This window comes from Triticum dicoccoides, chromosome 5A, assembly GCF_002162155.2.
Source record: "Triticum dicoccoides isolate Atlit2015 ecotype Zavitan chromosome 5A, WEW_v2.0, whole genome shotgun sequence".
Taxonomy (NCBI): domain Eukaryota; kingdom Viridiplantae; phylum Streptophyta; class Magnoliopsida; order Poales; family Poaceae; genus Triticum; species Triticum dicoccoides.
This window is the reverse complement of record NC_041388.1, coordinates 405230574-405242936: the sequence shown is the minus strand read 5'-3', so window position 1 is coordinate 405242936 and position 12363 is coordinate 405230574. Positions and strand designations below refer to the sequence as shown.

The 12363-nt window shown below is 57.1% G+C and overlaps 2 protein-coding genes across 2 annotated transcripts; one reads left to right on the top strand and one right to left on the bottom strand.

Annotated features, from left to right (window-relative positions):
- The first annotated feature begins 832 nt into the window (after nucleotides 1-832).
- LOC119301868 (tuliposide A-converting enzyme 1, chloroplastic-like) lies at nucleotides 833-2014 on the top strand. The gene has a single exon (XM_037578848.1). The coding sequence runs from the start codon at nucleotides 921-923 to the stop codon at nucleotides 1893-1895; it is 975 nt and encodes a 324-aa protein (XP_037434745.1). The 5' UTR covers nucleotides 833-920; the 3' UTR covers nucleotides 1896-2014.
- An 8404-nt stretch (nucleotides 2015-10418) lies between these two features.
- On the bottom strand, nucleotides 10419-11980 carry LOC119301867 (probable carboxylesterase 2). The gene has a single exon (XM_037578847.1). The coding sequence runs from the start codon at nucleotides 11706-11708 to the stop codon at nucleotides 10560-10562; it is 1149 nt and encodes a 382-aa protein (XP_037434744.1). The 5' UTR covers nucleotides 11709-11980; the 3' UTR covers nucleotides 10419-10559.
- Nucleotides 11981-12363: the final 383 nt, after the last annotated feature.

Genomic DNA, 12363 nt, shown 5'->3' with positions numbered 1-12363 from the left:
ACCTGCACTGGCCAACCTACCTCCTCGCCTCCGACCGGAACGTCGCAGCCTGATGCGTCGTCCCTGTCTCCGGCCAGGTCCTAGCTTGGCCTTGCCTGGGCCACTCCTCACGTCGGCCCTGCCTTCGGCCTCGCCCCATAATTGACTGACCCGAGCTAATTTTTCAAGTACCTGAGAAATAGCAATCACAAATTTATTTTGTCTCATGTCATCCATGTTTAGCCAAAACTAATGCAACCAAAAGGATTGATCACTTATGAATCATAGCCATTCATTTTCCTCCAATATTCACCTACTAGATTTTCCTTCAAATGCCTTAACAGTTTAAGGGCTCATTTGGTATGCAGGATCCTAAAAATTGAGGAATAGAAAAACATGAAAAAATGATATGAATGGACGGGCAAAACAAACAAATCGTAAAACACATGAATTATGTTAAGTAGGTCTTTGGTTCACAGGAATTGAAAAACACATGAATCAAAATAAATATGGTCAAATTAAAGTGAAACCACCTGAATCCAAGGTCTTTAGTTCTTAGTCTCTTTCTTCGTGCATAAGAATTTGAAAAGGAGCTCAACATGGATGTTAGAATTCCTCTGCCTTTCATTTGAAAGTGGTTCAAAGGAAAATGGGGTAAAGAAAAATGAAGAGAAAAATCGTTTGAACAAAACACATGAATAGTAGCATCATAGAGAAGAAACTTCACTTTCACTATGAACCAAAGGAGCGCTAAAGTCAAAATCAACTCCACAAAAATTCAAGAAAGGAAGAAAAAGTTGTTGAGATCCAACTACTACACATTAACGTGGCCCAAGCCCAACCATAGGAAGTCAAGTTGCTGAACCACTCATCCGCCAACAACTTGGGCTTCAACAAACAATCCACCGGCGGCACCGCGGACAGAGAGCTCCCGCCGACCCATGGCAGGCTCCGGCGCCAGCGACGACGAGGTCGTCCTGGAGATCGAGCACTGCATCCGCGTATTCAAGAGCGGCCGCGTGGAGCGCTACTTCGGCTCCGACCCCGTCCCGGCCTCTACCGACGCCGGCACCGGCGTCGCCTCGAAAGACCGCACAATCTCCCCCGACGTGGCCGTCCGCCTCTACCTCCCGCCCCTCGCCACGGAGGGCGTCGACGGGAAGAAGCTACCCGTCCTCGTCTACTTCCACGGCGGCGGTTTCGTCCTCCACACCGCCTTCAACGCCGTCTTCCACGCGTACCTCTCCTCCCTCGCCGCGCGCGCCCGGGCCATCGTCGTCTCCGTCGACTACCGCCTCGCGCCCGAGCACCCCCTCCCCGCCGCCTACGACGACTCCTGGCAAGCCCTACGCTGGGTGGCGTCCCACGCCCCCGGCGGCGCCGGCGAGGAGCCCTGGCTCGCCGACCACGGCGACTTCTCCCGCCTGTCCCTCGGCGGCGAGAGCGCGGGCGCCAACATCGCACACCACCTGGCGATGCGCGCCGGCGCCGAGGGCCTGCCCCGCGGCGCGACCATCAGCGGCGGCATCGTGCTGGTCCACCCCTACTTCCTGGGCCACGGCAAGGTGCCCTCCGAGGACAGCGACCCCGTGATGGCCGAGAACGTGGTGAAGATGTGGCGCGTGGTGTGCCCCCAGACCACGGGCGTCGACGACCCGTGGATCAACCCGCTGGCCGCCGGCGCGCCGACGATGCGCGGGCTGGCGTGCCGGCGCGCGCTCGTGTGCCTCGCGGAGACGGACGTGGTCCGCGACCGCGGCCGCGCGTACTGCGATGGGCTCAAGGCGAGCGGGTGGGCTGGGGAGGTGGAGCTGCTCGAGGTGGCCGGGCAGGGCCACTGCTTCCATCTCGTCGACTTCACCTGCGACGATGCCGTCAGGCAGGACGACGCCATTGCCAGGTTCCTGAATCTGTAGAACAATATCTCGCGGACACGGGCATTTTCAGACCGCATGTTGTCTGAACTTGTGTATTTTTGTTGTTGATGCATCTGGGGAAGAAGATTGATCGCGATGATATACAGCGTTACCTGATTTTATTGGCTCAAAATGAAACATAAACAACCGGCCTATGTAATGTTAGAATGCACGCAACCAGCATCGATACACACGAGTAAAACACGCCGATAAATAACAAAAGCATGCATGACCAAAACTATGCCTAAAGGGAGGAAAAGAGAAAAAAATGCCTCGAAGCGATCAACAATGATCCACAAACTACATCAACGACCTTGTGCACATCAATCATAAATTAACATCATAAGGGCAACAAAGTTCTTCAACAACAACATCTTCGGAAAGGAAGCGACGTTCAAGCATCGTCGTCATCGGATCTGACCACCAAAGACTAGATCCTAGGTTTTCAACTTGAAGAACAAGTCTGAGCAATGCATTTAACAAGATAACAATGTAAAAAACAACTCATGCAACTGAGGTGATCAGGTCCGTGCTTGGCCTAACCGAAGTGATTAAGAAGGCGGTGAGTGAAGACCGATCAAGGTCGATTACAGTGGATATTCCTGTGCGGCAACAACAGGCGCTTGATGATCTGCCAACGGCAGAGCTGGTTGTTATAGCTTCGTGGTACATCTGGTTACAACTGTGGCAAAGTGCCAAGGGTGAAACTATTTAGACACCGGACCTTACAGCTATGTCAGTTAGGGTTTTGACAACGAACTTTATTAGAGCTTCAATACCTAACCAGCCTGTCTGCAACGCATACTTTCATGCTGAAACATTGTCAGTAGCAGCTGGGGTTGTGCTAGCAGCAACAACCTGGGTGTTTGCCTCATGTTTACAAGGTTGACTCGGCAGAGATGATTGCAATTCAAATTCAAATTATCTTGGGAGCAAATGTTGGATGTAATCGTTTGGTGATCGGGTCAATGGCGGAGGCATGAGGGGACGAGCAGGGGCCAGGCCTGCCCAACGATCTTGTTATACATCGGATAGGAACGTAGCCTCCGATCCAGTCTCATGGAGCCGTGTTTTTTCGTCTATGATTAGCGCGTACATGGGTGGGATTAAGCGCTTCCTGCCGCCATTTGTGCGCTTGCCGGCCTGTTCTGTTTCTGAAGATCTTATTCATGTGGCGATTCAGCGACACAACCTACTTCACTTCTCCGACCAACAAACTAGCAGGTTAACACATCTATACTAATTTCTCTCAATTCTCATCTAGCATCAGTGTTGAAATTATACATCAGATTTTAGTTGTTTTGTTTTGTGATTTCGGATGCTATGAACAACTCATATCTTTGTATGTGTCCTAGAAATTGTCGTGAGGCAAATTATACTAATCTCTCTCAATTTTCATCTTGTATTAGTATTGAAATTATATATCAAATTTTAGTTGTTTTGTTTTATGATTTAAGATGCTATCAAGAATTCAAATCTTATATTTGGTAGGACTAGGGTTCCTACCGGCTCTACTCCGTAGGTTATACGGGCAGGACAGCGACGGTTGGGGGCGAGGGCGGCGGCTCCGGCGTGTTGGCGCCGTCGCGAAGAAGAAGAGGGGCGGCGCAGCTAGGGCAAGGTGCGGCTAGGGTTTCCGGTTCCTCTGGAGCCGGGCAATATGATAGAACTATCTTTATTGCTTAATCTCAAAAGGTATCTTACAATCTAATATTTATAACCTGAAAACGACTAGCCTAAGATAACTTGTGGGCCAAGCCCTTAATCTACTGCCCAGCGGGCCTCATCCGGTTGTATTGTAAACCGGTCATAACATCTCTCCCCGCCTGCACAAACAGCTCGTCCTCGAGCTGAAAGTCTGGATAGTGGTGGCGGAAATCCTCACGTGGCTCCCAAGTAGCCTCCTCCACCGGAAGGCCCGCCCACTGGATCAAGATGAACCACACCCCGCGACGAAGTTGCGCCTTCAACACCTTCTCTGGCTCCGGAAGAAGACGTCCGTTGGTGGTCGGGGGAAGCAGTGGTGGAGCGGCCGGAGGCTCTCCATGAAAAGGCTTGAGCAGCCCCACATGAAACACATCGTGGATGCGAGCGCCGGCCGGCAGCTGAAGACGATAGGCCACCTGCCCAATGCGCTCCAAGATGGTGAAAGGTCCCGCGTAGCGAGGCCCGAGCTTGCGCTTCGCGCGCGGGTCAAGTGACTGCGTAGAGCGGTGGAGAAGACGCAGCCACACCCAATCACCCACCGCGAACTCCGCCTCGCGATGGTGGTTGTTGTAGTAATGTTGCGCCAGCTGCTGTGCCTGAAGGAGACGCTGACGGACCTCCGCAAGCATCTCGTCACGGGTGCGAATAAGGTCGCCCGCGGCCTCCGTCCTCGCCGTAGCCGGGTCCACCGGCAAGATCGGCGGAGGTGGCCGCCCGTAGACCACCTCAAACGGTGTCGCACGCAGGGCGGAGTGGTAGGAGGTGTTTTAGCAGTACTCCGCCCATGCGAGCCAATCCACCCAAGCGCGAGGCCGATCACCTGTAACACAGCGTAAATACATGGCGATCACCTTGTTAACCACCTCCGATTGGCCGTCCGTCTGGGGATGGAAGGCCGTGCTGAAGCGGAGCTTAACGCCCGCCATCCTGAAGAGATCGCGCCAGACATGGCCTGTGAACACCGTGTCGCGATCACTGACGATCGAAGCAGGAAACCCGTGCAGACGAACAATATCATCGAAGAAGGCACGAGCCACGGACGCGGCGGTCTAGGGATGCCCCAGCGCGATGAAGTGAGCATATTTAGAGAAGCGGTCGACCACCGTGAGAATGACCGACTTGCCTCCCACCTTGGGAAGCCCCTCGATGAAGTCCATGGAGATATCGGGCCAGACCTGAGAAGGCACATCCAGGGGTTGAAGAAGACCAGCTGGCCGTAGCATCTCCGTCTTGTTGCGCTGACACGTCGCACAAGAGCGCACCCAATCGCGTACGAGGGCACGATCACCAGGAATGTAGAAGTCAGCACGAAGACGATGGAGGGTTTTCTGCACACCCTCATGGCCAGCCGAGTGAGCTAGCAGCAAGACCTGGTGACGGAGATCATCATGGGCTGGAACGAAGACACGGCGCCCATGCACCAGCAAGCCGTCGGAGAGGCGCCATGGCTCCTCCAGGTCACCGGCCGCCAGCTGCTGCTGCAGGAGAACCGCGTCGGCGGCGCTCGCAGTGGCCCGGCGAATGTCGTCGAAGAGGCCGAAAGTCGGCCCTGGGCGGATGCAGAGTGCCCGCCCCTCGGAGTCGCCGGTGACGGAGTCGAGGTCGGCATCGCGGCGGGATAAGGCATCGGCCACGGTGTTAAGACGACCCAGGAGATACTCGACGGAGAAATCAAAGCCGAAGAGCTTGCTAATCCACTGATGTTGGGGCACGATGGAGAGCCTCTGATCCAGCAAGAACTTGAGGCTGTAGTGGTCCGTGCGAATCTGAAAAGACCGGCCCCACAGATAGGGCCGCCAATGGCGCACCGCCTGCACCAAGCCAATGAGCTCCCGCTCGTACGCCGCGAGCTTGAGATGGCGCGGGGCGAAGGGTCGGCTGAAGAAGGCGAGAGGGGCTTCGCCCTGATGAATCACAGCGCCGAACCCCACACCCGAGGCGTCATAGTCCACAACGAACGGCCGATCGAAGTCCGGCATTTGAAGAACGGGCCCCGTCGTGAGGGCCCCCTTAAGGGCCTCGAAGGCTGTCGTCGCCTCCGCATCCCAGGAGAAAGCGTCGCGGCGCAACAACCGCGTGAGTGGAGAAGCGATGACACCAAACTCTCGGATGAACTTCCGGTAGTAGCCAGCAAGGCCGAGAAACCCGCGAAGAGCCCGCGGAGACTGGGGCGTCAGCCAGGCAGCGACGGTGGCCACCTTATCGGTGTCCATAGCAACCCCGTCGGCCGAGATGACGTGGCCTAAGTAGGCCACCGAAGGCGTCCCGAACGAGCACTTCGAGCGCTTAAGATGGAGATGGTGCGCCCGAAGCTCGTTGAAGACGATGGCGACGTGCTGTAGGTGCTCGGCCCAAGATGCACTGTAGATCAGAATATCATCAAAGAAAACGAGCACAAACCGGCGTAAGTAGGGCCGGAGGACGTCGTTCATCAGAGCCTGGAAGGTTGCCGGGGCGTTGGTGAGGCCAAAGGGCATCACTAAGAACTCGAAGTGGCCGTGATGAGTCCGAAACGCCGTCTTGGCGATGTCATCAGGGTGCATGCGCACCTGGTGATACCCCGACCGGAGGTCGAGTTTGGTGAAGAAGCGCGCCCCGTGGAGCTCATTGAAGACCTCGTCGACCACCGGAATAGGGAACTTATCCTTGAGTGTGACAGCATTAAGGGCACGGTAGTCGATGCAGAAACGCCATGTGTCGTCTGACTTGCGGACGAGAAGCACCGGCGCGGTAAATGGCGAAGTGGATAGCCGGATGATGCCCGCCGCGAGCATGAGCGCACACTACCGCTCCAACTCATCCTTCTGCAATTGCGGATAACAGTAAGGCCGTACCGCCACCGGTGCAGAGCCTGGCAGAAGATGTATACGGTGATCGTACGCGCGGGCGGGCGACAGCCCCTGTGGCTCGATGAAGATGTCGTCGTGCTGCTGTAGGAGGCTCTCCAATAGTGGGTGCTCGGTCGTGGCGGTGGCCGCGGCGAGCTGGAGTGGAGGGGTGGGTGCGGCACCCCCAATGCCGACCCACCGAATGCGGCGGCCCAACCGCCAGAAGGTCATCGTCAGCGCGTCGAAATCCCAGAGAATAGGACCAAGAGTGCGCAAGAAGTCGACGCCGAGGATGAAGTCGAAGCAGCCCAAGTCGATGCCGGCGCAGGTGATGGTGAAGTGCTCGTCGCCGATAGTGATGGGCACGTCGCGGGCGAGCCCGTGGCAGCGGAGACGGTCACCATTAGCGACGGTGACTCGCAACTGTTCACCGCCGGTCGGCTGTAATGCAAGGCGCCGCATGGTGGTCTCCGGCAGGAAGTTATGCATGGACCCCGTGTCCACTAGGGCCACCAGGCGCTCGCCCTGGATCATGACCGATAAGAGTATCGTCCGTTCATCACGGATGCCGGCCGGCGTGTGTAGGGACACCACAAGGGCGGTGGCTGGGGCGGGCGCGGGTGCCGCTGCGGGCTCCTCAAGGGCTGGGGCGCCGAGGCCATCCTCCAGGGGCTCCTCCTCAGGCTCGTTTGTCGTCTCCAAGTAGAAGAGGCGGGGACAGACATGACCTGGTGCATAGGGTGCATCACAGTTGAAGCACAAGCCCAGTCGCCGGCGTTCCAGCTGTTCCGCCTGAGTGAGGCGCCTGAATGGCCGCGCCGATGCCGGGGTGGCCGCCGGAACGGCTGTAGATGATGTCGGTGCTACCAGAGACGGCCGGGAAGGCTGTCGGCCCCCACATGGCGCGGATGGACGCGTCACGGCCTGGACGCGCTGCTCAAACGCCCGGGCATAGTACATGGCCGTCTGAAGGTCTTGTGGCCCCTTCATCTCGACGTCCACGCGGATGTGGTCGGGGAGGCCGCCGATGAAAAGCTCTGCCCGCTGTAAGGCCGTCACACCGGGTGCGTGGCACGCCAGGGCCTAGAAGCGATCGGCGAAGTCCTGCACCGTGGAGGTGAACGGCAGACGACCCAACTCGGCCAAGCGGCTCCCGCGTACCGGTGGCCCAAAACGAAGAAGGCACAACTCCCGGAAACGGTCCCACGGGGGCATGCCGCCCTCGTCCTATTCGAGGGCGTAGTACCATGTCTGGACGGCTCCGCGGAGATGGTAGGATGCCAGCCAAGTCCGTTCCGACGCGGGCATGCGCTGGCCGCGAAAGAACTGGTCACACTGGTTGAGCTAGTTAAGCGGGTCGTCGGAGCCGTCGTACGTGGCGAAGTCAATCTTGGCGAACCGGGGTGGCTGCTGGTGTGGCGTGCCCTGGCCCACTGCCTCGGCGGTGCGGAGGGCGGATGATGGCGCACGGTCTATGGTGGGAGGCCCGGCATAGTTCCCGGCGGCGCCCGACGCCTCGGGCTGCAGCGGAAAACCGGACGGTGGACAGGCCTCCGGGTAGGCCGATGGCTGCCCATGGAGCCAGCCGGGGAGTGGCGATGGGGACGGCGGAAAGCGGACCTCCTGTATTGGGAGCCCGCTCGGTGAAGACCTGCTCAGGTTAGGGCTGGGAGGGGCCGGTGGAGGAACCTGCTCCGAGGTCGCTGGAAGGTAGGGCGCGGCGGAGGATGGCGCGGCTGGCGCGGTCCAGGTGGGCCACTGCGGCCCCGTGGTGGCGACGAGTGGCGCGGCGGCCGGCGCGATCTGCGGCGGCCACTGCGGCCAAGGCAGCGGTGCGGCCGCTGGGGCGGGAAGCGCCGGATAGCCTCCGATGATGGCCCCCGGTACCGAGTACCACGGGAGCGCTTGCGGACCCGTAGCCATGGGTGGATGGAGTGGTGGAGGCGGCCCATACGGACCGGCCAGGTAGAGGCGGATCCCTTGAACCGCGGTGACGAGGTCGTTGAGGACGCCAGCCATTGCCTCCGGCGTGAACTGTGGCGGCTGCGGGGGAGGTGATGGCGGCGGCGAGTGTTGGACGGGGGCCTGTGGCTGCCCTTGGCCCGGCGTGGTGCCGGGTGCCGTTAGGGACGGCGCTGAGACATGGTCGAAACCCGGATACCTGATACCAAATTGGTAGGACTGGGGTTCCTACCGGCTCTACTCCGTAGGTTATACGGGCAGGACAGCGAGGGTTGGGGGGCGGCGGCTCCGGCGTGTTGGCGCCGTCGCGAAGAAGAAGAGGGGCGGCGTAGCTAGGGCAAGGTGCGGCCAGGGTTTCCGGCTCCTCTGGAGCCGGGCAATATGATAGAACTATCTTTATTGCTTAATCTCAAAAGGTATCTTACAATCTAATATTTATAACCTGAAAACGACTAGCCTAAGATAACTTGTGGGCCAAGCCCTTAATCTACTGCCCAGCAGGCCTCCTCCGGTTGTATTGTAAACCGGTCATAAAAATATTTGTCCTAGAAATTGTGGTGGGGCAAATTGTACTAATCTCTCTCAATTCTCATCTCGTATCAGCATTGAAATTATACATCAGATTTTAGTTGTTTTGTTTTTGTGGTTTGAGATGCTATCAAGAATTCATATCTTGTATGTTTCCAGGAATTATCATGATGCAAATTATCTTGTACGAGTTTGTATTTGTTAAGCAAAATTTACCTATGTCGGCTGTATAAAATATTGCTAATTCTTAAACTGAAATTCCTCAACTATGAAGAGAAAAAACATTGGCAAACACCATTAAGATTGATTCATTTTCTACGCCGGTTGCTTCGGCTTCTCACTGTATGGAGAGTCAAATCCATATAATCACAACGTTCGTGTCATGATTAGCGAAAAAATCACCATTTTACGATTGGTGGCATTTCACATCGAAACAAATATTTGACAGTGACAAAAAACACTAGCAATGAACGCTAAGCGTTACGTTGTTAATTGTTTGGACCCGCCCATCATGCTTTGTTTGCAGAAGAATTTGCCGCCTAGCCACGTCTTTCTTCTACCTCCTACTGCTATTTCTTAGGCATTTCATCAAACATCTGATCTGCATCAGAAAACAGCAAGGGATGCAAGCGGCGTCGAGAGAGGGGGTCCTACTGTCGGGGGCGCGCGCTGGGCTGCTCATGCCCGTGCGCGGTGCGCCTCTACTACGCGCGGCCACGTCCGAGAGTAGCAACAGCTCACTCGCGCGCCTATGGTAGATGGCACTTTTCTGCGGTCGCCCTTGTGTGTTTGTACTCTTCGAGGTAGACCAATGCGCCTGACAACAGGGCATGGAAAGCATCGATGCCACGCACCTTCCGACTTTCGTTCTACTCCCTCCGTTCCTAAATATTTGTTTTTTAGAGATTTCAAATGAACTACCACTGTATATAGACATATTTTAGAGTGTAAATTCACTCATTTTGCTTCGTATGTAGTCATTTGTTGAAATCTCTAGAAAGACAAATATTTAAGAACGAAGGGAGTAGGTAACTTTCACCAAAGATCAACGGAGTTTCCGTATCCCCGCAGACTTTACCAGACTCGCCATGAACCCAACAATAAACCAAGCACAAGAGACAAAAAGCAACAGTATGTACTACAATGATAGTTAATCAGAGTAGCTAATCAGAGGGTGCTTGGATACAAGGGACTATTTTTAATCTGACTAAAAATAGTCTTTTTTAGAGGCTAAAGTTCCAAGCACCCCTGACTAAAGAAAGGCTAGGACTAGTCTTGAGGCTAAAATCTTTTAGTCATGGAAAACCTACTAAAATATGTATTAGCTCTCTCTCTCCTCATTTAATTCCTCTCCTTAGTTCTGGATTGGAGGGTTTGGAGGATGATAAATGCTCAATAACTAGATTTTAGTCTCTTTAGTATTTGGATCCAAGCATGGGTGAGACTAGCAAGTTTTAGTCCCACTATTTTTAGTCATGGGACTAAAACGTATCAAGCATGCTCTCAATCAATCCTCGCGATCATCAACCAATCCTCGCGATCTCACGTGCACCGCTGCACTGCACGACGATCCAATTCCAATTCCAATTCCAACCGACCGATCCCACCCCACCAACACCAACACCAAAGCGTCCGTGTCCTAGCCCCGGCTGAGGTAGGCGGCCGCGAACGCCAGCTCCCTGGCGGACTTGGGGCTGCCGGGCTGGTCCAGGAAGTAGACGTGCCGCTCGCCGGCGGTCTCGTACCGCACCACCTCGCCGCGCCACCCGCTGCCGTTGAGCGCCGCCGCGTACGCCTCCCCGCGCGCCTCGAAGTCGTCCAGCCCCGACGTGGTCACCGCCACGCGGCCGCACGCCAGCCTCCGCAGCGCCCACGCCGGCGCCGCCAGCGGGTTGATCAGCGGGTCGTCGATGCCGTACCGCCCGCCGCACACGAACGACCACGTCGCCTCGTACCGCCGCCGCGTGGCCGGGTCCGTCGTCTCCGCGCCCACCGGCCGCTTCCCCCAGAAGTAGGGGTCCAGGAGCAGCACGCCCAGGACGCCCGCGCCGCCCTCCAGCCCGCTCCAGTTCACGTCCCCGGCCCGCATCGCCATGTTGTGCGCGATGTTGGCGCCCGCGCTGTCGCCGGCGAGGAACAGGCGTGAGAGGTTCCCCCGGTCCCGCAGCCACGGCTCCGGCCCGGCGCCCGCGTTCTTGACGGCCCAGTTGAGCGCCGCCCACGAGTCGTCGTAGGCGGCCGGCAGCGGGTGCTCCGGCGCCAGGCGGTAGTCCACGGACACCGCCACCACGCGCGCCCTGGCCACCAGCACGTTGAGGTAGTCGTGGTACTTGGGCTCGAACGGCGTCATGATGACGAACGCGCCGCCGTGGAAGAACACCACCACCGGCAGGTCCTTCTGCTTCTCCTTCCTGCCCCCGCCTTTCCCCTCCGCCGGCGGCAGGTACATCCTGGCCCCGAGGCCGGTCGCGTGGTCGATGACGACGTCCTTGGAGACGACCCCGGTGGCGGCGTCGACGCCGGCGGGGACCCGCGCGGTGCCGTCCATCCGGTGGACGCAGCCGCCCCTGTACTGGACGAGGAACGGGGAGAAGTCGAACGCCACGGCGCGGTCGGAGGAGCAGTTGTCCGCCGGCGCCGGGGGCGCGGCGGCGGGCGGCAGCGGCGCCGTGCGGCGGCGCGGGACGAGGAAGATGAGCAGCAGGGTGGCGGCGAGGAGGAGGAGCAGGACGAGGAGGAGCAGGGCCACCTTGGCCAGCGTCGGCAGCCGCTTCATCTTGGAGACCATCCTCGCGAGTCGCGACCGCTGCGCCCGTAACTATCCTGACAGGGATTTGGCAAGGGGGGGAGAAAAAGAAGTGGGATTTGGGTCGATGACGAAGCTGAATGAACGAATGAATAAATAATGGGGTGCTTTGGATAGGATAGCGCACGGGATTGCGAGGTTTGAGAAGAGATGACGGGAGTGGATTTGGTTTTTGGGGGTCGGGAAGTAGGAGCGTGAGGGCTGAGCTGACCTTTCTCCGACGTTGGTGATCTGACTGGTGGTTTTGCACAGCGGTGGAGTCTGGATGCTCGCTGCCCAATTACAATTGGGAAAGGGGAAATGTCAGGAGTGGTGGCTGTGTTCGGTTCACAGGGATTTGAAGGGGTTTGGCAGGGATTAAATCCCATACAAGTCAAATTCCCCCCAAATCCCCTCCAATCCCCTTGGGGCAGGGTGGAACCGAACAAAGCAAGGAGGATTGACAATAATTTGTGCGAGCTTGATTGAGGGCTACACATACAAGGTTCCTTTCACCGGTCTCACCAAACCGACGGACTAGCATTTCCTGCGGGTCGTGCTCATCAGTTCCAGCGGAGTCTGTTTCTTCTTCGTGGACGCCGGCGTGTTTTAGAGCAACTACAGCAGATTTCCTGTACTAAAGTGTTAAATTTGTTCC